The following is a 27,135-nucleotide window of genomic DNA, read 5'->3' as shown; positions in this document are numbered from 1 at the left end:
GCCGGGTTTCCCGTCCAGTAGCGGGCCAGCCGGGCGCGGGCAGGGAAGGATGCGCTGTCCAGAGCGGGCGGGGCGGCCCTCGCGGGCTCCCGGAGGCCCCCCCGCCCGCCGGGTGCCGCCCTCCCCGCGCCGTCGGGGGCGGGCCCGGGCGGGGCTGCGGGAGCGGCGCGCGGCGCGCGGCGGGCGGGGGGCGCAGTCCCGGGACGCGGGATGCTCGGTGCGCTGCCTCACCGCGCCCCAGGCCACTCGCCTGCCTCGCCACCTCGCCCGCCGGTCCCAGAGGTAAGAAGAGCCTTCCGGAAGCGACCCGGCGGGAGCTCGCGCCGCGGGGTCCCCGGCGGCTCCCGGGACCCTTCCGCCCCACCCTCCCCGCCGCCGGAAAGCACTGGTGGACGGGACCGTTCTCTCCACGCACCCGGTCCCCTTCCCTCGCTCCTTGGTGCTCAGCCCCCAGGGACATGCGTTAAAAAGTGTCGTCTCGGCATCTCTGAGTCCCGACTTCAACCTGAACTCGGCGCTCTCCTGGCGCAGGTGTGGCCGAGTGTCTGAGGCTGACGGTGGATTGATGGGTGTTGAGTCCGAATAGTTGGGACCCTTGAAGAACAACTTCTGGGATACTCTGCGTTTCAGAACAGGTTTGCTTCTTTCCATAAAGAAATCCTTACTGGGATACAAGCAGTATGAGATATGTGCCTTGCAAAACGGTCCTCATTTTAAGAGATTTTGTGCTGGGGACACCGGCAGCCTTAGATTTCCAAGGGTAAACTTGACTCGCAGGCCTGGAGAAAGCTGAGTAGATGTGGGGAGCGCACAGCTGAGTAGATGTGGGGAAGCAGCATCCAACCCGTGGGACCAGGCATATATTCGCCGATTGGCCCGAATATATAAATACAGCCCGTTTACACGAGCCGCGTTGGAATTAGCGATTTCCTCCTAATAAATATTACTATTAGATATACACTTGAGCGTGTGCATGTTTGTCAGAAGGGACAAGATCACTTTGCTTCTTTTTGTTTTTCCTTTTATTCTTTCATAAATCATTGGTCCCATGGAGTTTAGCATAATTCAGTTTCTTTTTCTGCAGCTCTGAAGACACTATAGGGGATACAGTAGCGTGTATCTCAGCTGATTTCAGCAAAAACATGGGGTCTGAGCTTAGCGTGGTGCCCTTAGCCACTGAGAATATTCACAACTTCCTCCTACCCTCTAGCTGATACACTTAGAATTTGTCTGTAAACGTTTATGGATGTGAATGCTATATAGAAGTTTTTTAAAATGTGTATAAAGTATACCTAAGTTCCTATTTTCTCAAAATGTTTCTCAAGCTAAACATTTTAAGTAACCAGTTGTGGTATTGGGAACACGTGTTGGAAGAAAATAAGCAAGCAAGGTTTAAAAAAAATTAAAGAAACATGCTATTTTCTTTAAAACAACAACAAAAACGTAGTGATTTTTCACCCAGCATTCCATTCCATTCTGGGATGCTCTGTTAACATCTTCAGATTAGTGGTTGAGCTAGTGAAAAAAAATCAGCATTTATTTTCAAAAGCTTGAGAGCATTAAAAAAAAAGTCCATATTATGTAAACCATATTATGGCTTATAAAATAAAGCAGCCTATTTTCAGGTAGCATGGATTATCTTGTAATTCCATTTCCATCCAGCTCTAAATATAGATTATGACACTATTCTGTTTTACTAGTCTTTTTCATAAGAAAGAAAATGTGTTATAAGCACAAAATCAGTTGTGATTAAGAACTTCTTTAAAAAATGGTTGTCATGGGGAAGCAAGCAATTTGGGAGAAGCCAGTACAACTTTTGGGGGCCAGGGATAGCTTGTTTCTCCTTGCTTTGATTACTGAGTAGCAGTGACTAAAAGGAAGCATTTTAATTGCCCTAAGTGCCCACACTTGCCCGGGAGATACAATGACGCTTACCTGCTGTCTTTGGTCAAGTTTCCCAATTCATATTCAAGGAAAGGATTGGGTCAAATCCATGCCTAATTCCAACAAAACTGAATTTTCTTTTTTTTTTGTTGGGGAGGGTGGGAGCCTTAATCATCTGCATGATTACACTTCATATCTCTGCTTCTCTTTGAGGAAGTACAGCATTTCCTTTGCTCAACCAACTCCTACAGAAAGAAAGCTAATAGAGACACACCAATTTCCTTTCCATTGAATTTTTGATTATTTCAGTCAGTCCTCTTAATTCCCTTAATTTCTGTCTTATCCGAAGGGATGTGACATACGTATATTTGGAATATAATATACTTATTAAAAATAGATTAACTGCATAATGGAGGGGAATGTAAACATTAAGAAAATATATATTTGTTTATGTTTAGTATAGTTTCCTAGACTCACGTATGAAAAATACTGGCTCTTAAATGCCCCGCATCTTATTCTGTTGTCTGATAGTTTGTTTATATCAAAATAAGTGCCTCTTCCCACAAATCATTCTGAACCACAGGCCATCAAGGTCTTCCCTGCCCTCCTAGGTGGTCTGGGAAGATTGCTGCGTGAAATCATCCGTCTCCTGATGCATGCCAGCCAGCAGCAACAAGTATTGGAAGGCTGACAAAGATGATAGCTGTTACTTGTTTTCTCTTTAGAGTGCCCTAACCAAGGGAAGTCTGGACCACCTGGAGTTCATATTTAATTGCAATAATCTGGGTATCTTTTTTTTTTTTTTAAAGGTTTGATAGTTTTGACATAGCTCCTAGGCATTAAGAAATGAAGCAATCCAGATAACACACCAATTGTGCAAGAAGGACAGTGTTCATAAACCCATTTGTGGAAGCAAGGCAGGTCTACATAGCACGATGCAAAATGAAAGTTTCGCAAAATTTTAGTCAGTTGATTAACTGGCATGTTAACTATGCCAAGCATATAAATATGTGAAGATATAATATTATCCAGGTTGGCGAGGAGCTTTGATGAAATTAAGCAGAGAACAACCAACTCTCCACTTAAGGATGTGCTATAAAGGTAAGAGACGTGGTGTTTTGCAGAGATAGTCTTGGTGTTGGGCAGACCTGAAAGTTCTTAGCAGGTGAGCTATAATGGAAGGAAAGGACATGTAAATTACAGATCATTTCCCTGGAGGAACAATAATGTCCTTGCTGTTTTCTTTTCAGTATTACTAGGCAGTTTGACTTCTTAGAATGGTTTTGTCATCTCAGGATTACTATTTTATGAATCACACTGAACAGAGCCAACATTTTTTTGAAGTTCTAATTTCAGGTGTTTTGAAGAAACATTCACCATTTGGATGTGAGAAAGGACATGAGGAGACCAAAGACCTGGGATTTTGCTGATCAGAATGAAACAAATGTTGAAAGACTTTTCAAATCTATTGTTGGTGGTGCTCTGTGACTATGGTGAGTGTTGTGTGTACTTATGCTGTGGGTACCAATGAAGAAACATAAATGGAGGGTTTATAAATGTGATTCTTGCAACCCTGGGTTCTCTTAAGGTTCTACGTTATTAATTCAAATTTCACTTTAAATACATTCATTTCACAAATTGGAGACAAGCATGTTGCCCTCAGTTCTCTTTGATTGATTTCCTAGTATTTCAGTATTATATGTTTAAACTTCACTCAAATACACAGGAAGTCATGTTTTATATATTGGGGTTCTACATGAGATTTCACTTGACAAGAGAGTTTGCTGCTGTAATACCTTTGGAGCAAATCTGAATTTCAATCCTTGCCAGCTCTGTGCCTTTGACTAGTTTCTAAATCTCTTTCTGTTTCAGCAACAATATTGACAGGGTTGTTATGATGATAAGATAAACTCAAGAATGTGAAATACCTGAATGTCTGAGCACATAGTAGGTGCTTAATGTTAGTTTTCTTCATTCATCTTGATTCAACTAAAAATTCATTTCTCAGAGAGTTTTATGCAACTACTGAACCAGTAGATTCAAGCATATAATACCCACCATTTTTCTTTTGATGATTTCCGAGTATTTCAGACATCTAAGCAGTTGGTGGTATGAGAGTGGAAACTGTTTTCAAACTGATGAAGAAATTATCATCCAAGAGACAGAGAATCCTGGCTCATGTAATATCGGTTGGATGGACCAGAGTGTGTACTGTTCCTTTTGTCCAGTGAATCTCCTCCCTCAGTCTTTTATTTTTTAAGAAGTTTATTTAAACAAGAAGACACTTGACTTGCAGAAAACCAATCTGGGATCATTTCTTTTTAAGTCCTTTATCCGTACTTAAAAATAGATTGCTCTATATGTAACAGCCTCATTCAAAAAATTATAAAAGCTTGCTTTGTTTCATAATGATAAAGACATCAAAATTTTCCATTTAAACAGTCTGCAAGAACGTTTGTTATTGTTGAGAGCAGAATATCTTACTGCAATATAAAAATAAAAGTTGATTGACCATAAAATAGAGCATACAAGTTGAGTACAAAGGCTACTACTGGAAAAGGAGGTATTTTCATAGACCTGGATTTTTTTTTTCTTCTCCATTTGATTTTGATCAAAATATACCATCACCAGTTAGTGTTTTTTCTTTTTTAAAGCAACATGCTTATATTGAGACACCAGTTCCTTTAAATACAATAAAGGAATGGGGAGAGAGGAAATGAAAGAATGGAGAAAACTGTACTGTAGTAGTCAGGATGTGGTACAACCAAATTGTAGTTTTCTAAATGAGAGTGTATTCTTGCCTGTAAAAACAAGAGTTTGAGTAAAGCAGCAAGTTCCCTCTTCAGTACACACCTCCTTTCTGCTGCTGTTGGAACCCATCCGTTGCGTCTGTTTCCTCCATTTCCAAAGGGCCATGTGTGTCTCTTTCTTCGACAGGCTGCCCATCAAAGCAGAATCTGATCTGCCTCATCGGTATCCCTTGTCATTGACAATTCATTAGTTAACTAAGTGCGGTGTGCCTCTCACTCTTAAAATGCATCGCAGAACCATTCTGCCCCATCAGATTCAAATGAATATGAGCTTTGTTCTCGGTCCTTTGTTCTCAGCAGTCCTTCCTGGGCTACTGTGAGTACTGGAAGCTCTTCAGCCACCCGTTCACAAAAAAGTATCAGGTCCACTCTGAACCAGCACGCAAACTGCACCGAAAGCAGCTGCCTTTGGATGAGTTGTCTCCATCCAAAAGGGAGTGTCCCTCAATTTCTGTACTGACTAAAATGAAAAAAAAAAAAAACCAAACAGCTTTATCCTATTAAGGTTTTCAAGCAAGTGCTGATTAAGCATTCAGGTCTATCCAAGTTTTATATATTTTATTTCACCTCATCTTAAATAAGAAATGGGTGAAGTGCTGAGCTAATTAAAACCTTTATGTGCCAATATTTTCATGTGCTGATTCTAATAATCATTTTTTTATATCTTTGAATAGTCTATTTTTTTTCTTTTTTAAAAATTTTTATTGGAGTAGAGTTGATTTACAACGTTGTATTGGTTTCTGCTGTCCATCAAAGTGAATCGTCGAATAATCACTGATTGAGTATATTTAAAGACTACCAGCCCAGACAACATATTGTCCTTTGGACATACATGATATGTACACATTATTATTATTATATTAGTATAATATTATGTTATATTATCATGTATATATAAGAAGACTCATAAATTCATACTTACACATGTTGTTTTTCAAACCAAAGGGCACTGCAGTTCCTTAAATCTAGAATGTTTCTTACCCTAGTCACAGGCCAGCTGATTGATGCATTTGCCAAACTCTGTCTCCTTTGATATGTATTTGGATAGGGTTCAAAATAGAAACAGGGATTCTTGTGTGTCTGTGCTCTTCCCACTCTTTACTTCAGCTGCTCTGATGGGTCTCTTTTTAAAAAAAGATAGAATTGATCCTAACAGGGTGATACTTGTGGGCCAGTAGTCATCTGTCCTATCTAGGCCAATAGCAGTTACTGTAATGTCATTAAAATTGCTAAGAACAAGCTTAGCTATTCCATAAATGTTCACCCTATCCCTTGAATAACCCATGCAGGATAGAATGCCAACATTTCTTATTCATCTAAAAATTTCTGCCTTATACAAAGGAAAGGCACTGTTTCCTTTACTGGTGAAAATGCTCAAGCACTTGTCTTGAATGTCAGAAAACAGTAACTTAGAAGTTCAGTTAATCGTTGGACAACACGGGGTTTAAGGGTTAAAGGCTCTGATCTTCTGCACAGGTGTAATTTATAGTCAACCCTCTGCATGTGCTGTTCCTTTATATCTGCTATGTGTATCTGTGGATTCAACCAACCACAGATCGTCTAGTACTGTAGTACTTAACTACTGAAAAAAATTTGTGTGTGTGTAAGTGGACCTGTGCAGTTCAAGCCCATGTTGTTCAAGGGTCAACTGTATATTTAGGGTCTCCCATTTTAAGTAGTCTAGAGTAGTGCGTATTGTATCATTTAAATCAGGCTTTCTCTCATTTCACTGTAAATCCATTTTCCCCAAATACCTAAACACTACAATATGCCTAAAATGAGAAAAGTCAAGTGTTGGATTTTTATCATGAGACTTGTCAGTTGTTACTCTTGCTTTATTAGGTTTTCATCACTGATGTATTACATTGTTGACTGTTGTGAATTCAGAGTATTTATCACTAATTCATTATTTTCAACAAAACTATGAGAAATGGAGATGAAGGAACAGAGCCACTTTAGAATGGAAGCAGCTCAGGGCGCAGCTCCCAGAGTCAGCAGTCAGCAGCATTGTGCATCACCCTTGGCTCAGTTTAGACTTTTCCCGTGTCTGAAACGCTGTTTCCATCGATGTCACCAATAGTGCTGGCTCAGATATTCCTTTTTAAAACCCACTCTGACCATTTCCTTTCAGTTCTTGGAGAAGCTGAATATCTCCTTCTTGGGGAACCGGGCCATGTAGCACTAAGCAACAGGACAGTGTCTGTGGATTTCCAGTATTTGGATGGTGCCAATGGGACGCTGAGGAATGTCTCTGTCCTGCTGTTGGAGGCCAACACCAATCAGACTGTTACCACCAAATACCTCCTGACCAACCAATCCCAGGGGACCCTCGAGTTTGAGTGCTTCTACTTCAAGGAGGCCGGCGACTACTGGTTCACGATGACTCCGGAAGCCACAGACAGCAGCCCTCCGGTCCCCTGGTGGGAGAGGAGCGCCTTTCTGAAGGTGGAATGGCCTGTCTTTCATGTTGACCTGAACAGGACATCCAAGGCGGCTGAAGGCACCTTCCAGGTGGGTCTTTTTACCAGTCAGCCGCTGTGCCTGTTCCCCGTGGACAAGCCCGGCATCTTGGTGGATGTCATCTTCACCAACAGCCTTCCAGAGGCAAGAATGAGTCAGGGCCAGCCGCTGGAGATAAGGGCTAGCAAGAGGGCAGAACTCGCTCAAGGCCAGTGGGTTGAGTTTGGCTGTGCACCTGTGGGACCAGAAGCCTATGTCACCGTGGTGCTGAAGCTGCTTGGCCGAGACTCGGTCATTACGTCCACAGGCCCCATTGACCTGGCCCAGAAGTTTGGATATGCGCTGGTGATGGCGCCAGAGCTCACGTGTGAGTCCGGGGTGGAGGTGAGGGTGCTGCCCCCGCCATGTGTCTTTGTCCAAGGGGTGATCGCTGTCTTCAAGGAAGCGCCCAGACGCCCTGGGGAAAGGACCATTCGGCTGGCTGAACACACCCTGACCTTGGGAGAAAGGAGGACAGTATTCAACTGCACTTTGTTTGACATGGGGAGGAATAAATACTGCTTTGACTTTGGCGTTTCAAGCAGAAGCCAGTTTTCCGCAAAGGAGAAGGAGTGCATGCTAATTCAGAGAAATATAGGTTGGTATTGAGATTTTAAAGCAATTTTTTTTTTTATCAAATTGGTGCCTTCATGCAATCAAAATTATTATTTTGAATTTAGGTGAACTTGATTTTCTATGAACTGTACCATCATTTTTATGGTTCGCTCCTCATAATGTCCCAAATGGCATTAGCATCCTTATCTGAAAAACGAAGAGTACTGGTAAGCATACCCAGCTCACTCCTAACTAACCGCTCCAGGTCTTAGTTTCCCCGTCAATAAAGTGAGGATAATAAGAGTATCTACCTCAGAGAGTTGTAAGAATTAAGTGAAATCAGTGTGTACAGTTCTTAGCACAGTGCCTGGCAGGTAAGAAGCAGTGATAAACGTCAGCTATTATTACATTGTATTTTTTTTTTATGTTTGTTAATTTTTATTTTATATTGGAGTATAGTTGATTTACAATATTGTGTTAGTTTCAGGTATACAGCAAAATGATTCAGTTAGACATATATATATATATATCCGTTCTTTTTTCAGATTCTTTTCACATATAGGTTATTACAGAATACTGAGTAGAGTTCCCTGTGCTATACAGTAGGTCCTTGTTGATTATCTATTTTATCTATAGTAGAGTGTATATGTTAATCCCAAACTCCTAATTTATCCTTCCCCCACCCCGACCTTTCTCCTTTGGTAACCATAAATTTGTTTTTGAAGTCTGTGAATCTGTTTCTGTTTTGTAAATAAGTTCATTTGTATCATTTTTTAGATTCCGCATATAAAGTGATATCATATGATATTTGTCTTTCTCTGCCTTACTTCACTTAGTGTGATAATCTCTAGGTCCATCCATGTTGCTGCAAATGGCATTACTTCATTCTTTTCTGTGGCTGAATAATATTCCATTGTATATATGTACCACATCTTCTTTATCCCTTCCTCTGTCAGTGGACATTTAGGTTGCTTCCATATCTTGGCTACTGTATATAGTGCTGTCATGAACATTGGGGTGCATGTATCTTTTCGAATTATGGTTTTCTCTGGATATATGCCCAGGAATGGGATTGCTGGATCATATAGTAGCTCTGTTTTTAGTTTTTTAAGGAACTTCCATACTGTTCTCCATAGTGGTTGTACCAATTTACATTCCCACCATCAGTGCAAGAGGGTTCCCTTTTCTCCACACCCTCTCAGCCTTTATTGTTTGTAGACTTTTTGATGATGGCCATTCTGACCAGTGTGAGGTGATAACTCGTTGTAGTTTTGATTTGCTGTTCTCTAATAATTAGTGATGTTGAGCATCTTTTCCTGTGCTTTTTGGCCATCTGTATGTCTTCTTTGGGAAATTTCTATTTAGATCTTCTGCCCATTTTTTATTGACTTGTTTGTTTTGATATTGAGCTGTATGAGCTGTTTGTACAGTTTGGAGTTGGTCACTTCGTTTGCAAATATTTTCTCCCATTCTGTGGGTTGTTTTCTCGTTTTGTTTATGGTTTCCTTTGCTGTGCGAAAGCTTTTAAGTTTAATTCGGTACCTTTTGTTTATTTTTGTTTTTATTTTCATTACTCTAGGAGGTGGATCCAAAAGGATATTGCTGCGATTTATGTCAAAGGGTGTTCTACCTATGCTTTCCTCTAAGAATTTTATAGTATCCAGCCTTACATTTAGGTCTTTAATCCATTTTGAGTTTATTTTTGTGTATGGTGTTAGAGAATGTTCTAATTTCATTCTTTTACATGTATTTAAAAATTCTGTTATTACATCGTATGGCAAATCCATGGCAGGTATGATCAGAATTCAAAGCTAAATCCCAAATTGTACTTTAGTAGCTTTTCACTTCCTCTAGAACGTCCTCAAGCATGTCTCTTTCCTCTTACCTCCTTCATTATAAGAACGAAACCTCTTTAGTGAGAGTTCAAAGCAAGATTTCTGAAAACTTCTTTAAATTTTGAATTCTTTGCATAACGCCCTCCCTAATCACAAAGAAGTGGGGTTATTACAATTCCATCCATGCCCCAGGCTCCTCTTTGCGTTTCTTTCCCTTTTCCTGGGTGCAAGCCTGGTCCTGGCAAGAGGTTAATCTGGCAGAGATTGTCCTGATCGCTTACACGTGCTCTCATTTACGTCCCCACTAAGCCTGTGCTCCCTGACGGCCCAAGCCTCCGAGCAGCTTCAGTACCCCACGTGTTTCTTGCTCCAAATTCACTCACTCCTTCTCCTTAGAAGTCCCTTTCCTTTGACTCTCTCCCCACCCACTGGCCACTTCCCTGCTTGCACTTACCTCTCTCTCCAGCCTAGATTCCGAGGCCCATCCCTTTAATCACTCTCCGACCAATACCCTAAACGCCTCTGCCCCGATGTCCTTCTGATTGCACCCACCCAGCCGCCCCCCGGCTCTGCGTGGATCCAGCCATCTGCCAGCCGCCCACGGCACCCGGGCAGGCCGGGCCTCCACCCTTCCCTGGGCCCACCGTGCTACTCACTGTGCTCCTGCCCTGCACAGCAGCTCTCTCGGCCCTCTTCTGCTCTCCTCGGACCTCACCCCCGCCCCTGCCTAACTCTCTGAGCTGACTGGGCTCCTGCCACACAGAGCAGCTGGAAGCCATCAGGTGCCGAGCTCCGTCACCCTCCCACCAAAATATCCGTAAGCCTGCAGGCAGCCATCCCGTCCTCTCCCCCTCCTTTGCTGTCCCCAGGGAAGCAGTGTCATTCCTCCAGCCCAAGGTCAACCCTCCCCTCCACTGTGGGTCCCAGCCCCTCTGCTCTATCAGGAACCTTCTGTTAATCATTATTCCCCTCTCTCCTCCGTCTCTAACTGTCCCTTCTTTACTGGTTCATTCCCATCAACTTCGAAATGTACTTAATTGTCTCATCTAAAAACGAAACAAAATCACCCCTCATCCCCTGGTTCTCCCCCAGAGCACAACCTCTTTCTCTCGTCTTCCTTTTATAGCCCCGGTTCCTGAAAAAGCCACCTGTACTTTGGGGTTTATTTCCTCACCCCCATTCACTTTTCAACCCACTCCAAACCCATACCCCTCCCCTGCAAATGCTCTCACTAAAGCAGCCAGCGAATGACTTCCGGGTCCCAAACCCTGGGGGTGCTTTCCAGTCCGTATCTTGGTTGACCTTGATTCTGTGACATTACACTTGCCTTGTTTACCTCCTACCTCCCTGGCTGTTCCTTCCAGGTCTCCTTTGCCGGCTGGTTCCATGACCCCATCGCATCCCTTAAGGCTTGGACTTCTGCATCCTATCCTAGAACCTCAGCATTTTTCATTCTTCACACACTCGCTAGGTGATTACTGTCCTGATGCTGTTGACTCCATACTGGTATCTCTCCCCTGCATCCAAGTGCTGAATAGCTGTCACCCCCCAGATGTCTCCCGGGCGCCTCAAAAGCAGCATATCTGGAACCGGACTCATCATCCCACCCTCTAAGCCTGCTCCTCAGTACAGGACTCCACCCCATCTCATTGTTCAAACCCCAAACCCAGGAGCCTTCCTCTTCTTCACTTCCTATGAATAAATCACTAGGTCCTGTGGATTTTGTCTCTTTAAAAAATCTCTGTCTCAATCTCTGCACTTCTCTCCATTTCCACTGATACCGCTTGGTTTAGGCATCCATCATCTCCCACCTGGACTCTTGCAATAGACCCCTAATTGGTTCCCTCCCTCCATCCACTTCATTCTCTCAAGGCAGCCGGAGAGGGACTGTTGAAAATTCAGGTCAGCTGAGGCTATTCCCTTGCTGAAAACTTGTCAGTCACCTCACTTGACAGCTCACTCTTATGAGGATGGGCATCCACGGGTGGGCTGGAGACTGGGCAACGCTCCTCCCGCCTTCGCTTGGTTAGCATTAACCCGTCCCCCAGGTCTCCTCCTGGTGACTCTTCCTCAACCCCAGACTAGGTAAACTCCCCGCTGCACGCTGGCCCGGCATCCTTAGTTCCTCTTTCATGGCATTTATCACTTCTGTCATTGCTTGTTCAGGGTCTTTCTCCCCACGTTTCTCCCCTCCTCCACCCCGCCCCCAGATTGGAGAAGCTCACTGGGCAGCAGAAGCCGACTTGGGCTGCCAGGAAGCTATTTATGATCCTTATTTGGCCCGCTTTGTACACCTGCCACATTAACAGGTACTCAGTACATGTCTATTAAAGTGAAGATTGCACTCTGATGTCTCAGCTAGGTATCAGTGGAAGAACAATTATGTGAAACTAATCATTCAAGATATGCTTGCCGTTTCAAAAGAATTTATTGCTTAGAGGGAAAAAAAATTCTAATTGACTGAATTTAGTGGAAACAAACCAAGGGGAGTAAAGGAATTCGGGCCACGTGGTGAAAGACCTTGGGAGCAGGAGGTCTTTGTGTTGGTTCTCCCTGGGAAGGGGCAGAACAGGGAGTGATGCTCTGTGTCTAGGCTGAGGACTGCAGCAACGAGACACGACCTGGCAGTAGGGCTGGAAGCAGTACCTCGAGGGGCTAAACATTCCTGGAGACCCCAGCTTCTCTGTGTGGCCGCCCAACAGGGACTCTGTTTGGTTGATCAGTGAAATTGATGCTAGCGGTGGGAAACTCAGTGCCTTTGTGTTTTTAGTATAAAAGTTTATAACTAAATCGAGTTCTTTTCATTTTCCATTTAAATTGACAGCTCTCACCAGTAAAGACCTTTTTTTTTTTTTTTTGCCAAATGGCATCATTCAGGAACCCCATTGAACCTACCATGAGGTGTGACCCACCAACTCACAATGAATTTCTCATTAGTTCCTTTTGGAAGGGGAATAAAGGGTTTGATATGTTTGTCTCTTTTTCCAAATATGTCTTAGGACCTTAAAACCGTAAATACTGATTTACAGCAAAAAGATGTTAAAAATGATTATTTGTGACCTTCATTTATCCTACTTAGTGTGAATGTTGATGTGTTTCTCTGCAGAAGCGTTAATGTGCGTGATTATGGGACGCTGCTAGGGGAGTATTAGTAATATCTGGCACGGGCGCTGTAATAACATGCAAAAGTCTAAATTGAGAAATTCTAAATTCTGAACTCATCTGCCCCAAGGTTGTCAGATAAGGGATAATGGACCCTGTATCTCAATGCAAAATATATATTTAGGGCAAAGTTGAGGATTAATGATAGAGGGTATACATTCATAGTCACAATTTTTTTTACTTAGTTTTTTTTTTTTTAATTAATAGCTACTTTATTTATTTATTTATTTATTAAGCTGTGTTGGGTCTTCGTTTCGTGCGAGGGTTTTCTCTAGTTGCGGCAAGCGGGGGTTACTCTTCATCGCGGTGCGCGGGCCTCTCACTATCGCGGCCCCTCCCGTTGCGGGGCACAGGCTGCAGACGCGCAGGCTCAGCAATTGTGGCTCACGGGCCCAGTTGCTCCGCGGCACGTGGGATCCTCCCAGACCAGGGCTCGAACCCGTGTCCCCCGCATTGGCAGGCAGACCCTCAACCACTGCGCCACCAGGGAAACCCTACTTAGTTTTTTTGACAAGTAAAAATTGTATATATTTAACGCATAGTTTTCTTGATAATTTAAATTTGTTGGCCATCTTCTTGTTTCTCTGATTAGATGGTCTTGTTTTTCCTTCACAGTGTGACTGAACAAGAGCTTTTTACCAAGAATAGGAGTACTGTCATCCTGTCATTTGCTGCTTATTTGCAGGTGCTTAATTATTGTATCATCTTTAATTCTTTGCCAGAATCTTTATAAGCCATTTGTCCACTTAGTTTTACCTAAAACTAGAAAATATAATTTAATATAAGCAGGCCCTTAGGTGGTTTAATACTCTACAGTTCTCTGAAAGTGAATGAACCAGTAAACCCTTCCACCTGGTGTAACTCCTGTTCTTCCTTTGGGATTTTTTTTTTTTTTTTTTTTTTTTAGAATAGCTGACATACTGTATGTGACTTTCTGACATAATAACATTTATATAGTGATTACTTTGCACCAAGAACTGCTCTAAGTGCTTTATGAATATTAACCCATTTAATCCTTATAATAACCCTATGAGTTAGGCTTATTGTACTGTCAATTTTATAGGTGAAGAAATGAGGCACGGAAAGGTTAAGTAACTTTTCCAAGGTTTGTGGCTTACCCACTGCTGGTGGTTAGACTGGCTTGAGCTGTTGCTATTCCCACTATTCCATACTGGCTCCCATATAATCATCTATCAATCTAGATATTAAACAATATGAAACTTTTAGATCGAAAAAGTTCCAGTATTTTCCTCCTCATGTCATTGGTTCATCTTGTGCTTTCCACCCCTCCTGAAAGACATGTAACCCACTGGCCCAGGCATAAGCATGATTGGTCTAATATGAATGAGCCTGTGCGGGGCACAGAAAACCTGAACTGCTTATCCAAGTGCCTTTGTTCCCACTGCTGCTTTTAGCTACTTACTCATGTCTATAGAATTTTCTTTCTTTCTTTTGTATATTTTATAATAACTTTATTATTTTTTTTAATAGAATTTTCTTCTAAGGATGTTTTGTTTAGTTACTTTAGTCTCTTGAGTGAACTATCTTGCAGATGTGAATATTTCATACTCTGTATTCCTTCAAATATTCTTGGGAGTGGAAACAAATCTCCCTTTTGTTATTCCAGACACATTTTGCTCATTCAGAATTAATATCCTCTAGAGTGGCCTGAAAGGCATTTATCCTGGTCAAACAGGTTTGTTACGTAGTGGGAGTGCATGTATGGACACATAAACAGGACAAAACAAAACAGCCTTTCATTCATGAAGTAAGACTGTTTAGAATAGTGGTCATCTTACTCTTCATTTGTAACATGTGAACTATAGCTAGCCAATGAGTTCCCGTTTTGCCAAGTATTTTCCTCAGTGTTATTAACAGAAATCTTCAGGGAACAAATAGAGGTATTTAAGACATTTTTAAAATTTTGGCTGATTAAATCTGTTCATTGCTTTATTTGAGTGATTTCCCTTGTTTTCTGTTCGATTAATTTGGTTTAGCAGTAAAAGAACCTAAAACTTAGTTTAAATGTTTATTTTTTAAATTGTTGATGATCCTGCCAGCCATAATTTTACTTTCAAAGGAAAAAAGCACATTTCAAAGTGAGATTTTTGACATTAAGATTCATGCTTTTATCAAAACTTTGATTTTTTTTGTCCCCCTGGTGCCCACTAATGGAATTTTTGTTTTTAGTTTGACAAATGACTTTATGGATTTAAATAATGTCTCTGTAAAGTAAAAGAAGAGTTAAGAAAGAATACAAAAAGGATGCTCAGCTTTTGTAATTCTACCTTTTGTGGTCTTAAATATGAGCACAAGAGAAGGATAAACTATGTATTGACTTTTCGATTTAGATTTCACAGTAGTGGAATTCCCAGTAGATTTTTCAAAAATAAATCACAATACTTCAGCTCAGAGAGACTTAATATGAGATTCCCAAAGCTTTGCAAGCACTGGGAGCTCAGTGTCTGAGCAGCTCTGAAGCTTGAGGACAAAGCTGGCTTGTTGTTCTGCCATTTGAGGAGCTACAGTGTGATCTGGGAGGCACGGAACCAACATTGTGTTCCGCTGGACCTCTGGGTGGAACATAATTACCACACCTCAGCTGATGTTGGTCCAGGACACTGGTTTGTAATGCTCCCACTCTTGTGACAATCCGAGACTTTTAATTGCTGTAAAGAAGTCACATGCCATGACTCACTCCAAAGATTGCACCACTTGGCTCACCTGAGAATGTAACTGCCCTGCATGTTTTCCGTATGTTTTTGTAGTGCTTTGTATACCCTTGACTGCATTGTGAGGTTTTGTCCATAACGATGAAGAGAGACTTTTATGCAGAGGATATCTTGTGCCTAGTGTGGGCATGACCTGGTAGGTCTTGGGATTGGATGGGTGCTCACAGAGAAGGGACTTAGGATAATTATTTGTAGGGAATTAGTCAATTATTCTCTCTGGCAGTGATTACTTATATGCTTGGAAGAGATGTTTGCATTTGTCAATCAGTAATGACTGTTCTGGGAGTGTTTTGTAGTATGTATTTTGAAGGTCTGGTGTTAGTTGCATCCCTATTTGTGGTTGTTAAGGCTGCTGGCTGAATTGACCCTTTGGTCATTATGTAACATCCCTCTTTATCTCTGGTAATACTCCTTGTTCTGCAGTCTGCTTTGTCTGATATTAATAAAGCCACTCTAGTTTTCTTTTGATTAATGTTTACAAGGTATAACTTCTCCCACCTTTTTACTTTTAACGGTTTTATGTATTTATATTTAAAGTGAGTTTCTTCTAAACAGCATATAGTGGGGTCATGCTTTTTTATCCTGTCTCACAAACTCTGTCTTCTAATTGGTGTTTAGATTATTTATATTTAGTGTAATCATTGTATGGTTAGATTAAGATCTACCATCTTGGTAGTTTTATATTTTTTCCATCTGTTCTTTGTTTCTTTTTCCTCTTTTTGTCTGCCTTCTTTTGGATTAGTTGACTATTTTTTATTAATTACTTTAACCACACTATTGGTTTATTATTTATACCTTAAAATATTTATTAGTGGTTGTCCTAGAGTTTACAGTGTACATTTTTAATTACTCTCAGTCTACCTTCAGTTAACATCTTGCTTCACGTACAGTGTAAAGACCTTATAACAGTACAATTCCAATTCATTTCTCCCATTCTTTGAATGATTGTTATACATTTTACTTTATATATGGTATAAACACATAATACATTGCTACTGTTTTGCTTTAGATCATCAATTATATTTTAGAACATTTAAAAATAAGAAGTAAATTTTATCTTTACCTCTATAAATGCTAATTCTAGCACACTTCATTTCTTTATATTGATGCAAGTTTGCCTGGTATCACATTCCTTCTGCTTGAAGGATTTTCTTTGAACATTTTTTATAGTGAAGGGCTGTTGGTAATTAATTCTGTTAATTTTCATTCATCTGAAAAAGTCTTTATTTTTCCTTCATTTTTGAAAGATATTTTCACTGGATATGGAATTTGGGGTTGGTGATTTTTTTCTTCAGTACTCTAGAGATGTCACTCCATTATCTCTGGCTTGCATGATGAGAAGTGTGTTATAATTCAGATTTTTATTCTTCTGTATGTGATGTAATTCCACCTTGCCCCCTCTCTCCCACCACAGCCTTCAAAGTTTTCTATTTGTTTTTAGTTTTTAACAGTTTGAGTGTAGTGTGTTTAACTTTTTTGTTTGTTTGCTTTTTTGTGTTTATACTGCTTCATGTTTTCTGAGCATCTTGGATGTAGTTTGGTGTCTTTCATTAATTTTGGAGAATTCTTGTACATTAGTCTCTTTTTCTTCTGGGATTCTAGTCATATGTATGACAGACTATTTGATATTGTCCCACAGCTCTTGGGTATTCTGTTTTATTCACTCTTTTTTTCTCTCTCTCTTTGTGTCTCAGTTTGAGTGATTTCTGTCGATATATATTCAGTTTCACTGTTTCTTTCCTCAGCTATGTTGAGTCTGTTGATGAGCCTCTAGAAGGCATTCTTCATCTCTGTTGCCATGCTGTTAATTTCTAGCATTCCGATGAACTCTTTTTAGTTTACAATTCTCTGATGAAAATTTCCATCTGTTCATGCATCTTATTCACATTTCCCACTAAAACTTTAACATATTAATCATAGTTAATCTCTCTCTCTGATAGTTCAAATGTCTGGGTCACATCTGAGTCTGGTTATCTTAATTACTTGGATATTTTATTGTTTTTTTCTTGCTTCTTTGTATGTCTCATAATTTTTGGTTGAAAGTTGGACATTTCCTTAGAACTGTAGACACTGATAAATAGCATTTATGCCTGGAAATTGGCATACCCTATTTATGCTAGGACTTTAGTGTGGAGATTGGGTCACTATAATAAGGAATTGAGCTGTGTTTGAGTTTTTGCTGTTGCTATGGCTATCCTCAGTGCACGATCAAGTTCAAAATTTTCTAATGTTGCTTTGTGTTTAGGGTAGGAATTGGGTTGCCAGAGGGTTTTCTCCATACTTCTGTTGCACCCTCAACTTTAGGCTCGAGCCTGCATATCAGAAAGGCTTTTCCTTGTCACTCTTGCCTCTCCCCCAGCAGTAGACTCTTGTTATTTGATACTTGGTAATTGCTAGCCTGGAGCAGGGTGGGTGTTAGGTGATGGGAGTGGGAGAACATCTTGTTCTGGTTCAGCCTTTGTCTTAGGCAAGTGCTCTGCCTCTGAGTCTCAGGGATGGGGCTTTGTAATGATCCTGCCCCTTGCCGGTGGTAGAAGCTCTCTATTAGTGTGGGCCCAGGGTCTTTTCTCCTCCTCTCTAGGGGTGAAAGATTTTCTTCTTTTTCCATTCCTTGGCAGCACTAGGTTTCAGCTGCTGCTCATAGAGTGACAGGGTTTTCTGCCCTGTCCGCAGTGGTTGGGGCTTTTGTTGATAGAGCAGACGGGGAGGAGGATCTGGGTGAGGTTTGTGTCTTTCCCACAATGCTTCTCCTCCCCTCCTTGGCCTCCACCATGAGGGAGGCTCTCCCTGGTCTTGTGCCTGCCCTCAGTCCTCCTTGTGGACATCTGGTGAGATCCGTGGAGAAGAGCCTGCAAGTGGGTACAAATTCCCAGTTGGGTAGCGTGGCTCCCAGGGGTTCTGTATTCTCATGCTAGCCCACACCAGGCTTCTGGCGGTTCATCATATTTTTAGATGATTTCTCACCAGCTTGTATGAGGCCTGGCATCTGCCCCAGGAAGCAATGTTTGCATCCTGGCTTTCCTTGGAGGAGTCTGTCCGTCCTTCTAATTCAGGCCATTCGGTTGTCCTGTGACCTTAGCTCTCTGAAGCGTTCTAGAAAGGTTGATGTTTTGTAGATTATACGGCTTTCCTTGGTTGTAGGGGGAGCAGCAGCATTCCAGCCTTCCACTTCTTTGGGAATGTTCTTCTTTACTGACTTGTCAAAGCCTGAGATTTGAGTTTTGCTGCTTCATTTGGGTGCAGTTAAATTCTGATTCTCAAGTGAGCTAGCGTTAAAAGCCTGGCCGATGTCCTTGCAGAAACCTGGGGACTGTGGCAGCCGTGGAGCCAGTGTAGTGCCTCGTGCGGGGACGGTGTCAGAGAGCGTCGCCGCCTGTGCCTGACCTCCTCCCCCTCCCGACCTGGCTGCCCTGGACTGTCCTCGGAGAGCTCCCCGTGTTCCCTGGAGGACTGTGCGGGTACGTATCCCCCCTCCCTCGCAAGCCTCTTCCCAGAGGGACTGTCGAACCCAGACCTGCCTGGCAGTCGCCAGCCTGAAGTTCAGGAGTGGGCTCGACGCTCTGTCGCTGCTGCTTCTGGCCGTACAGACTCTGTGCCCTTCAGTGTGTCTGCGACTGGGGGTGTCTTGCCAGGGAGATGACAGGGGACTTAACCCCGTCGAAGATGGGGGCAATGACAGGGACGTCGGTGTAAATGAAAGATTCAGACATACGGAATCATGTTTAAAAATACAAAAAACGGGAGGGATGATGACTTCTTCCCGATATTTGTTGTTGTTGTTTCTCCCTCCTTTACTTCTCCCCCCAGAAATTGTGGGAAAACATTAAATAAAGAGTTTTTCTCCTCCTCATCTCCGAGAAGCCCCAGGGAACCAAAATGGACATTATTTGTCCAAAATGGGGCAAGGCACCTTCTCTTATCCCCTGAAGGGCTCTGTGTTTATTCTTCCCCCCCCCACCCCGCCCAGGAGGAGAAGGTGGGGAAGTTCGTCTTGCCATCACCTGGGGGCTGGCCCTTCCTTCATCCTCTGAGCGTCTTGAAATGACCCCCACTAGGAGGTGCTCAGTGAGTATTTGATGTGGGTGGTCTATGGTGTGATGCTCAGGTCACTCAGTTGGGTTGGCTGCAGCTTACGGAGCTGAATCCCATTCATTTGCCACAGGTTACAGTAAAAAGAGAATCCTTGCTCTTCCCACACACCGTCCCCCCTTCTGAGACACAGCCAGCTCCCCATTTATTTGACCAGCCTTTGCTGTGGTCCTGACCCTTAGGTGAAGTCCTTCTGTCCAGTCCTGACTTCTTCCACTCTCCAATTCCAGCTTGAAGACCATCCCTGGTTCCTTGTCCCTTTGGGATCTGGAGGAGTTAAAGTGTTTTTCTGTGTTTGGTCTCAGAGCACCTTGTAGCCAAAACCACTGGCACCTGACAACACCTTGACCAGCATCCCCACCTGTGACCTCACAAAATTCTTGCTGTCTCCTCTTTCCAGCCAGTGCTGTAGGCCTTGTTCCCTTTATTCCAGCATCCTGAGGACATTCTCTCTTCTGTGATTTTTCCTATTACAACTTCAGACCCAGGCTCTCCTCCCAGCCCCCAGTCTACCATCTTCTTTCATCAGCCCTGAGCCCCACCCTGAATCTGTTCTTTCTCCAGTTGTATCTCACACTGTCTTCTAAGGCTCTCTTCTCCGTCTGCCCTTTTCTTTATAAGTCCCCTTACTGTCCACAGCTCCTTCCTTGTGTATAACTTCTTCCTCTCCATTCTGGGATGGCGTGTTGTATTAAGATATTTCATCTAGAGTTCTGTAATACTCGAATGAATTAAAAATCAACTGCCCCTGGCTTCTACTGCACTTTTAGAAGGGACAGCAATATCAACCATTTATTACATTATCTCACTCAAAGCTCACAATAACTCTACGAGGCAAGGATTCTTATGCTGGGCTCAGATCTTGCGAGCTTGCTGCTGCCCGGCATTTTTTCTAAGTGCCTTGCACATATGAGGTCAGTACATCATTATCTACACATACAGGTGAGGACTTTGCAGCAGAGAGAGAGGGTAAGTCACCTGCCCAAGACCATAAAGCTAGAAAGCAGGGGACTAGATCTGACCTCATACTAAGCTACCTATCTTGAATACTTTGCCTCTACGTACAGGCCAGTCTAGCTTTCTAAAACCATCCTGGAATTAGCAATCAGTTTTTGAGGCTGTGTGGTATTGTTTCATGTTCTGGCATCTTAATCTCTTTAATCCTGGGTGGGAACTGGAAATGTGTACATTATAAATTAGCAGAAAGGGTAAGTGCTACAGGCACCCCTACTTCTACTATAAGTGGTCCTCAGGTAAATAAATGCTTGTGTGGATAAAAATGATCATTTCTTCCAACTGTTCTCTTTTTCCAGTTCAGCCTGTTTTCCACTCCTTGGAAATGTAAAGGTCTGTTTGCAGGCTGCTTAGCGTCAGGAAGTCTCCTTCACTTCAAGGAAAAGAGGGAAGACAAGATGAGGCAGAGATGGGTGAGGTCAGCAGCTTTGGGGCTTTTCTCCAGCTGCGGTTTTGAAGGGTTCCAGCCAGAGTCAAATGTAACAGCTAAGAGGTCCCTGTGTACATTTGCAGTGCTGCTACCCACTGACGGAGCAGCCACTGCAGACGAAGACATGATCAGTCAGGGAACAAGTCTTTCATCATTCAACTATTTTCACTTGGTTGAGAGTCTAGAGTTTTGCTTGGCTTTGAAAGGATGTTTTTACGCCAATGTCTGAGTGAAGTAGTTCTATGTTAATTTGGTCTATCTTGTTCACCACGAAGAGTGGGAGGATCCAATTGCCATTGCACCCACGTTCCATCTGATGGGGTGTTGATCATTTTGCTATTACCTTTTTAATAATGAATCTATTAATGAATATGACATTAATTGAGTACCAACTCTATGCCAGTTATTGACTGGAGTTGGGAGTACATAGATAAGCCATGTCTCTGGAAGGGGCTTATGATACAGTAGCTCAGCAGACACAGAAGCAGGCGTAGCATACAGTGCAATAGAAAGGTATCCACAGCTTGCTACGGAAGCTTGTGACAATCCATGCTGGGAACACCTCTGTTCCTGGAGGAGGTGATATTTGAGCTGAAGATTGAGAGCTGAATAGGCGTCACCTGGTGAACTAGGTGAGAAAGGGAATTTTAGCAAATGGAGCAATGGATGAAAGCTTGGAAGACGACGGCATGCTATGAAACCCAGGGAACCTGGCAAGAGTTTGATGTGGCTGCAGGATAGAGTGTCAGGAGGGAGTGAGAGAAATGAGGCTGGACAGGGGACTTCCCTGGCGGTCCAGTGGTTAGGACTCTGCACTCTCACTGCCGAGGGCCCGGGTTCAATCCCTGGTCCGGGAACTAAGATCCCACAAGCCGCACAGCGTGGCCAAAAGAAAAAAAAAAAGGCACAAAATGAGACTGAACAGGTAGGCAGGGGCCAGATCCCGAGGGCCCTTGAAGACTAGACCTGTGTTGTAGAGGGATCTCTTGCCTGTAGTGTGGAGTACAAATCAGAAGGGGCAGGAGTGGCAGCAGTGAGGCCTGTGAAGAGTTTTTCAGTGACCCAGGGGGAGAAGGAAGCCCTGGCAGTGGGGATGCAGAGGAGAGAAGGATTCAGCGAGTCTGGATGTGGCGAGTGTGGAGGGGGGAGTGTCGCGGGTGAGACCTAGGATCTTAGCACTGCCAGCCGCAGGACAGCAGCACCGTTCCCGTGAGACCAGATGTATCAGAGGAGGCGCGGGTTCTGGGGGAAGGTGATGAGTCCTGGGCGCGTGGAGGTGGAAGTGTCAGTGGGACGTCGATGGAGAGAGCAGAGCTAGTGGAACCAGGATGGGATCTAGCTCTCCCTGGCTCCAAAGTCCATGTTCTTCTCTCCGAATTAGATGATTGTTGAAACCAAGAAGAGAAACAATCACAGGAAGGGTCAGACAGTAGCCAATGCTGCAAAGCTCAAGGAATATCAGTACGGATCTCCTTTGCATTTGACTATTAGATGGTTAATGACCTCCATAGGAGCTGCTTCACTGGAAGCCTGGGGGCAGGTTGCAGGAGCCAGAGGTGACGAGGAGTCAGCACATGTGGACCCTTCTTTCTGTACGTTCAGCTGGGAAGACAAGGAGCAAGCTATGGCTGTGGCAGTAGTCTAGAAAGATCTTTGTAAAGTGCGAAGAGCTTGAACATGTTTCTGTGGAGCTGCACGGAGGAGAAGCTGGAGATAATAGGTACAGAGGGATGATCCCCCTGGAGAAGGGTGGCCTATAGAGCACCTGGTGGGCTCGTCTTTATGGGAAGACGCTTCTCCCACTAGTTCCCTAGAGAAAGAGGGAAATGGAGTTGTGGCTGTTGCTGAGTTTATGGGGGAGGAGAGGATGGCAGAAGAAGCTGGTGGGGGGGTACTTGCTTGATAGCTTCTAACTTTTGAGATCTAGCAGACAGCTGAGGAAGAGGATTAGTGGTAAAACTTTGAAGCACTATTGTAGGGGATGGAAGAGAGAGTTGCTTAGGAACCCGCGGAAGGATTTGTGGGCAGTCAAGTTTGGGCGCCATCAGTACACAAAGGTTCTGGCCTGCATGGGTGCATTATTTTCTCCACCAGGGCTCAGGGGCCTGGGTGCAGCAGCTGATAATCCACGTGTCTGGATTTTTCTAGGAGCAGACTTTTGCTTCTGAGCAGGGGAAGGGATACAGCTCAGTGTTAGAGGTCAGAGAGTTGAGATGATTGGCAGGAGAAGGATTTAAGCGATGGATCCTGGGTGTAGGGAGAGAAGTGAGGGCAGAAGGTGGCTGGCGGATGGAGAGAAAATGGCGGGGTTGGAGAATCAGATGTTGCAGCGAGGTTGAGTAACCGTTGTATGAATAATGAGTGAGCGAGAGGGGAGGATACAGCCGGAAAGTGGGCTGTGAAGTTTTAAGGTTTCAAAAGAGGAGCAGCTGCAGACAATGGGAAGGTATGGCAGCTTGGGAGGACAATGAATGGTCCCAGCTATGGGATGGTGAGGAAGACTGGACCCAGGTGCTAGTAACTGATGGCTGCCCTGAGGTGGGGAGATGACAGAGTTGAAGAAGGGGTAGAGGGTGGTCTGGGTGGATGGCGTGGGTGTCAGAAGATTAGAACTTTTACACGGAGGTAAAAGCGTTGGTTGAGATGGCAGCCAGGAATGAGGAGGCTGAGGAACACGCCCTGCTTCTGGCTCTGCTTCTAATAAAGCTTCCACCCAAGAGTGGGCCGGGGAAGCTGTGCCCTGAGGGATGGCCTGTCCTCAGGTCAGGCAAGGAGACAAACAGTGTTTTGTGGAAAGTTTCTGGATCGTGAGGAGTTTGGTTATAGGTGTCCTATAGGGTGCAGTGGAAAGGGGAAAGGGACGCAGTTGGGAGGATGGAGGTGAGGCACGGAACTGGTGAGGATAAGACTATGGGAAAAAGAGATACAGGACAGGTGACTGGAAGGGCTTGAATGGTGAACAGTGACCAAGGAGGAAAGAGAAGTGAGGCCTGGTGGCATTGGGTGGTCTAGGGTTCCCGGGTACTACAGGCTGAGGCCCGAGGTGGCGTCTGAGTCTTGGTGAAACATTTTGATGACTGTGAGACACACCAGTTTGAGAGAGCAGGGAAGAAGAAGAAAAATCAATGCCACGTGGAAGGTAGGAAGGGGAGTGAACAGCCGAGAAAGCAAGAGTGAGAAAGCAGAGGCTTCAACACTTAGGAAAGGCAGTTCCTGGACATTGGGAGGGAAAAGTGAGCTGTAGTATATTGCCAAAAGACTTATTTTCACCTATTAATTTCTCTTGAGATGTGCAAATTTAGCTACAACCTTCCTAAATTGTTTTGCATTCCAAGTGTTGCACTTGGCAGAAATTTTCTGAGGTGCATCTCAAAGGTACATTTAATTATAGATATCCCATGTTTCCCTTAAGTGAAAAACCTTGATTTTTTACCTTGAAACGTTCCTCATGAGGCTTCTGTGTAGAAAATTGGGGACAAGTGTCAGCAAGAGCCAGTGAGCCAAGGAGTCACCTTGATGGTGGCTCACCTGCTCACCTCGCTTCTACCAGTCTCTGTTTTTCAGCTTGGCTTAAAAGCCTGCCTGCAGAAATATATGTAAGACCAGAAATCCCAGTCCTTGTTTATTTTCCTTCCTTCTTTAATCGCTACGTAATTAGAGCAAGCCACTCAGAGACCTTAGACCCAGGCAGAGAAAACGATACTAGAGAATGCATTCGTTCTTCCTTTTTTTTTTTTTTTTTTGTAGCTTTCCAGCCATCCACTCCGTCTCCTTTCCAGCCCCAGGCTCCCGTGAAGTCCAACAACATCGTGACGGTCACTGGGATATCCCTGTGCTTGTTCATCATCGTGGCCACCGTGCTCATCACGCTGTGGCGGAAGCTGGGCCGCGCCCCCAAGTGCAGCACCCCAGTCCGCCACAACTCCCTGCACGCGCCCGGCTGCCGGAAGAACTCGGACGAGGAGAACATCTGCGAGCTGAGCGAGCCCCGTGGCAGCTTCTCAGATGCGGGCGACGGGCCGGCGGGGAGCCCCGGGGACCAGGGCATCCCTCTGACCTACCGGCGGAGCGTGCCGGCGCCCCCCGACGACGAGACCTCGGGCAGCGAGAGCTTCCAGTCCAACGCCCAGAAGATCATCCCGCCCCTGTTCAGCTACCGCCTGGCCCAGCAGCAGTTGAAGGAGATGAAGAAGAAAGGCCTGACGGAGACCACCAAGGTGTACCACGTGTCCCAGAGCCCCCTGACGGACACCGCCATCGACGCCGCCGTCGCCGCGCCCCCCGGAGGCTCCGAGAGCCCCGAAGAAGCCGCGGCCGGCAAGTTCCGCCTCAAATCCCCGTTCCTGGAGCAGCCGCCCGCGGTCGGCGCCGGGGACCGGCCCCCCTCCCGGCTGGACCACCCGCTCTCGCCGGCCAGCTGCGCCGTCAGCCCCAGCCAGAGCCTCCTCCGCAAGTCGCAGATGCGGAGCCACCCCCGGGGGTCCCATTTCCGGAGGACGGCAAGCTTCCACGAGGCCAGGCAGGCCCGACCGTTCCGGGAGCGGAGCCTGTCCACCCTGACCCCCCGGCAAGCCCCCGCCTACAGCTGCAGGAGCCGGACGTGGGACCAGGCGGGAGAGCGAGTCCGGCCGCCGAGTCGAGGCGCTGCCCTGCTTCCGGAGAAACGGGACCATTGTCCAGGGGCAGGTGGCACCAGTGGTCCCTTAAGCCCGTTCCCTAAACCCCACACCCTGGGGCAGCCCACGAGGAAACCAGACCTGGGGGATCGCCAGGCAGGGTTCGTGGCCGGAGGTGAGAGGACGGAGCCTCACCGGGCTCGGAGGGGACCGTCCCCCAGCCACAGGAATGTCTCAAGGAAGCGGCCTTCCTCCCCGGCCCCCAGAGATAGCTACCAGAGGGTCAGTCCTCTGAGCCCTTCTCAGGGTCGGAAAGACAAGTGCCAGAGCTTCCCCGCGCACCCGGAGTTCGCCTACTACGACAACACATCCTTCGGCCTCACTGAGGCAGAGCAGGGGATGCTGGACCTTCCGGGATATTTTGGGTCAAACGAAGAGGATGAAACCACAAGTACGCTGAGTGTGGAGAAGCTGGTCATCTAGACCGAGATCAGCCTGAGACTTCACACAACTGGGGCTCTTTGCCCAGCTCAGGGTTATCAGCTGCTCACATTGTTCTGTGGACTGTTTTGTGTAACTATTTGTACAGCAGGACAGGATGTGGGGCGGTGGTAACTGACACAGGTGTCCGCGTGTGTTTTAATTCATAAGGAAGAAGTTATTTATCCGGAGCTTTTCCCTTCGTTATCTTATTTCTATTGGCTTATTACTACTAACTATGATAATAAAAATTTAAACAAGAGTGAAATAGGGCTTGGTCTCTCATGTGAATACGAAAAATGACAAGATGCAACTTGGCAGGTTCCAACTTGAAACAAACCTGAGAGTTTCAACAGGAAGAAGGGCTGGAACAAAGTAAGCTTGCTAATACAACCCTGAACTGTAATTTATTAAGTTTTAAATCCTTCAGAATTTGACTCCTGTACGGGCAGTATTGAACAGGTTTTATATTTGGCTGATTAAGTCAATTATGGCTATTCCTAGGTTACCTAGAAATGGTGATACCACAAGATATTCCAGAAGAACTTTCAGGCCAGAGTTGGGTGACATCTTACTGTTTTTTTATGCAAGAAAGAGTGCTGGGGACTCGACACAAACTTTATGTGAGTTAGTTCTGCTTTGGAGAAAGAATATAAGAAGCTGATTGTTCAGGTAGTGAGTCAAATGAAGACCTATCCATCGTTGTTCTGAGCAAAAAGTAAACATTTTGGAAAGGAAGGGGTTGTCTCCCAGGAGAGCATCAACTGGAATCTGGGCAGTGGATGCGTGTCAGGGTGCTGCCTGGCCTCAGGGTGCTGACAATGTGCTGCTGGACCAAGCTGGCAGCCAAGACCCCAGGAGTGCCATTCTGAAACTGGTGTGTGTATTTTTTTTTTTTTCTAATAGAGGACGTTTACTATTTCTTTGCTGGTCAAACAGAACACAGATGGGTAGTACATAGGGAAGGGGTGCCTTATAAAGGGATGTATGTGGCGGTTTCTTGGGAAATAGTCCAAGGAGTCTTCTCAG

At 44.6% G+C, this 27,135-nt stretch overlaps 1 protein-coding gene across 10 annotated transcripts; it reads left to right on the top strand.

The window, feature by feature from the left end:
• The first annotated feature begins 32 nt into the window (after positions 1-32).
• On the top strand, positions 33-26,374 carry THSD1 (thrombospondin type 1 domain containing 1). 10 transcript variants are annotated; one of them, XM_082365381.1, is made up of 7 exons: positions 34-282; positions 532-635; positions 2,694-2,985; positions 3,229-3,377; positions 6,826-7,791; positions 18,777-18,935; positions 24,758-26,374. In XM_082365381.1, exons 4-7 carry the CDS (start codon positions 3,320-3,322, stop codon positions 26,107-26,109), a joined length of 2,535 nt encoding a protein of 844 aa, XP_082221507.1. In that variant the 5' UTR covers positions 34-282; positions 532-635; positions 2,694-2,985; positions 3,229-3,319; the 3' UTR covers positions 26,110-26,374. The 10 variants fall into 10 exon arrangements, with proteins under 10 accessions (XP_082221505.1, XP_082221507.1, XP_082221508.1 ...); XM_082365382.1 differs by lacking the exon at positions 532-635; XM_082365383.1 differs by lacking the exon at positions 2,694-2,985.
• The last annotated feature ends 761 nt before the right edge of the window (positions 26,375-27,135 follow it).

This window comes from Balaenoptera borealis (assembly GCF_965194805.1).
Source record: "Balaenoptera borealis genome assembly, chromosome: 18".
Taxonomy (NCBI): Eukaryota; Metazoa; Chordata; class Mammalia; order Artiodactyla; family Balaenopteridae; genus Balaenoptera; species Balaenoptera borealis.
The sequence above is the reverse complement of the archived record's forward strand: the minus strand, read 5'-3'. Positions and strand labels throughout refer to the sequence as shown.

What these genes read in the sequence shown, in the direction of transcription:
- THSD1 (XM_082365387.1), top strand. Translation starts at nt 3,320, where the DNA reads ATGAAACAAATGTTGAAAGACTTTTCAAATCTATTGTTGGTGGTGCTC. An exon ending in GCTAATTCAGAGAAATATAG is followed by an intron (nt 7,792 to 18,776) that starts GTTGGTATTGAG and finishes ATGTCCTTGCAG; the next exon opens with AAACCTGGGGACTGTGGCAG. An exon ending in TTCCCTGGAGGACTGTGCGG is followed by an intron (nt 18,936 to 24,757) that starts GTACGTATCCCC and finishes TTTTTTTTGTAG; the next exon opens with CTTTCCAGCCATCCACTCCG.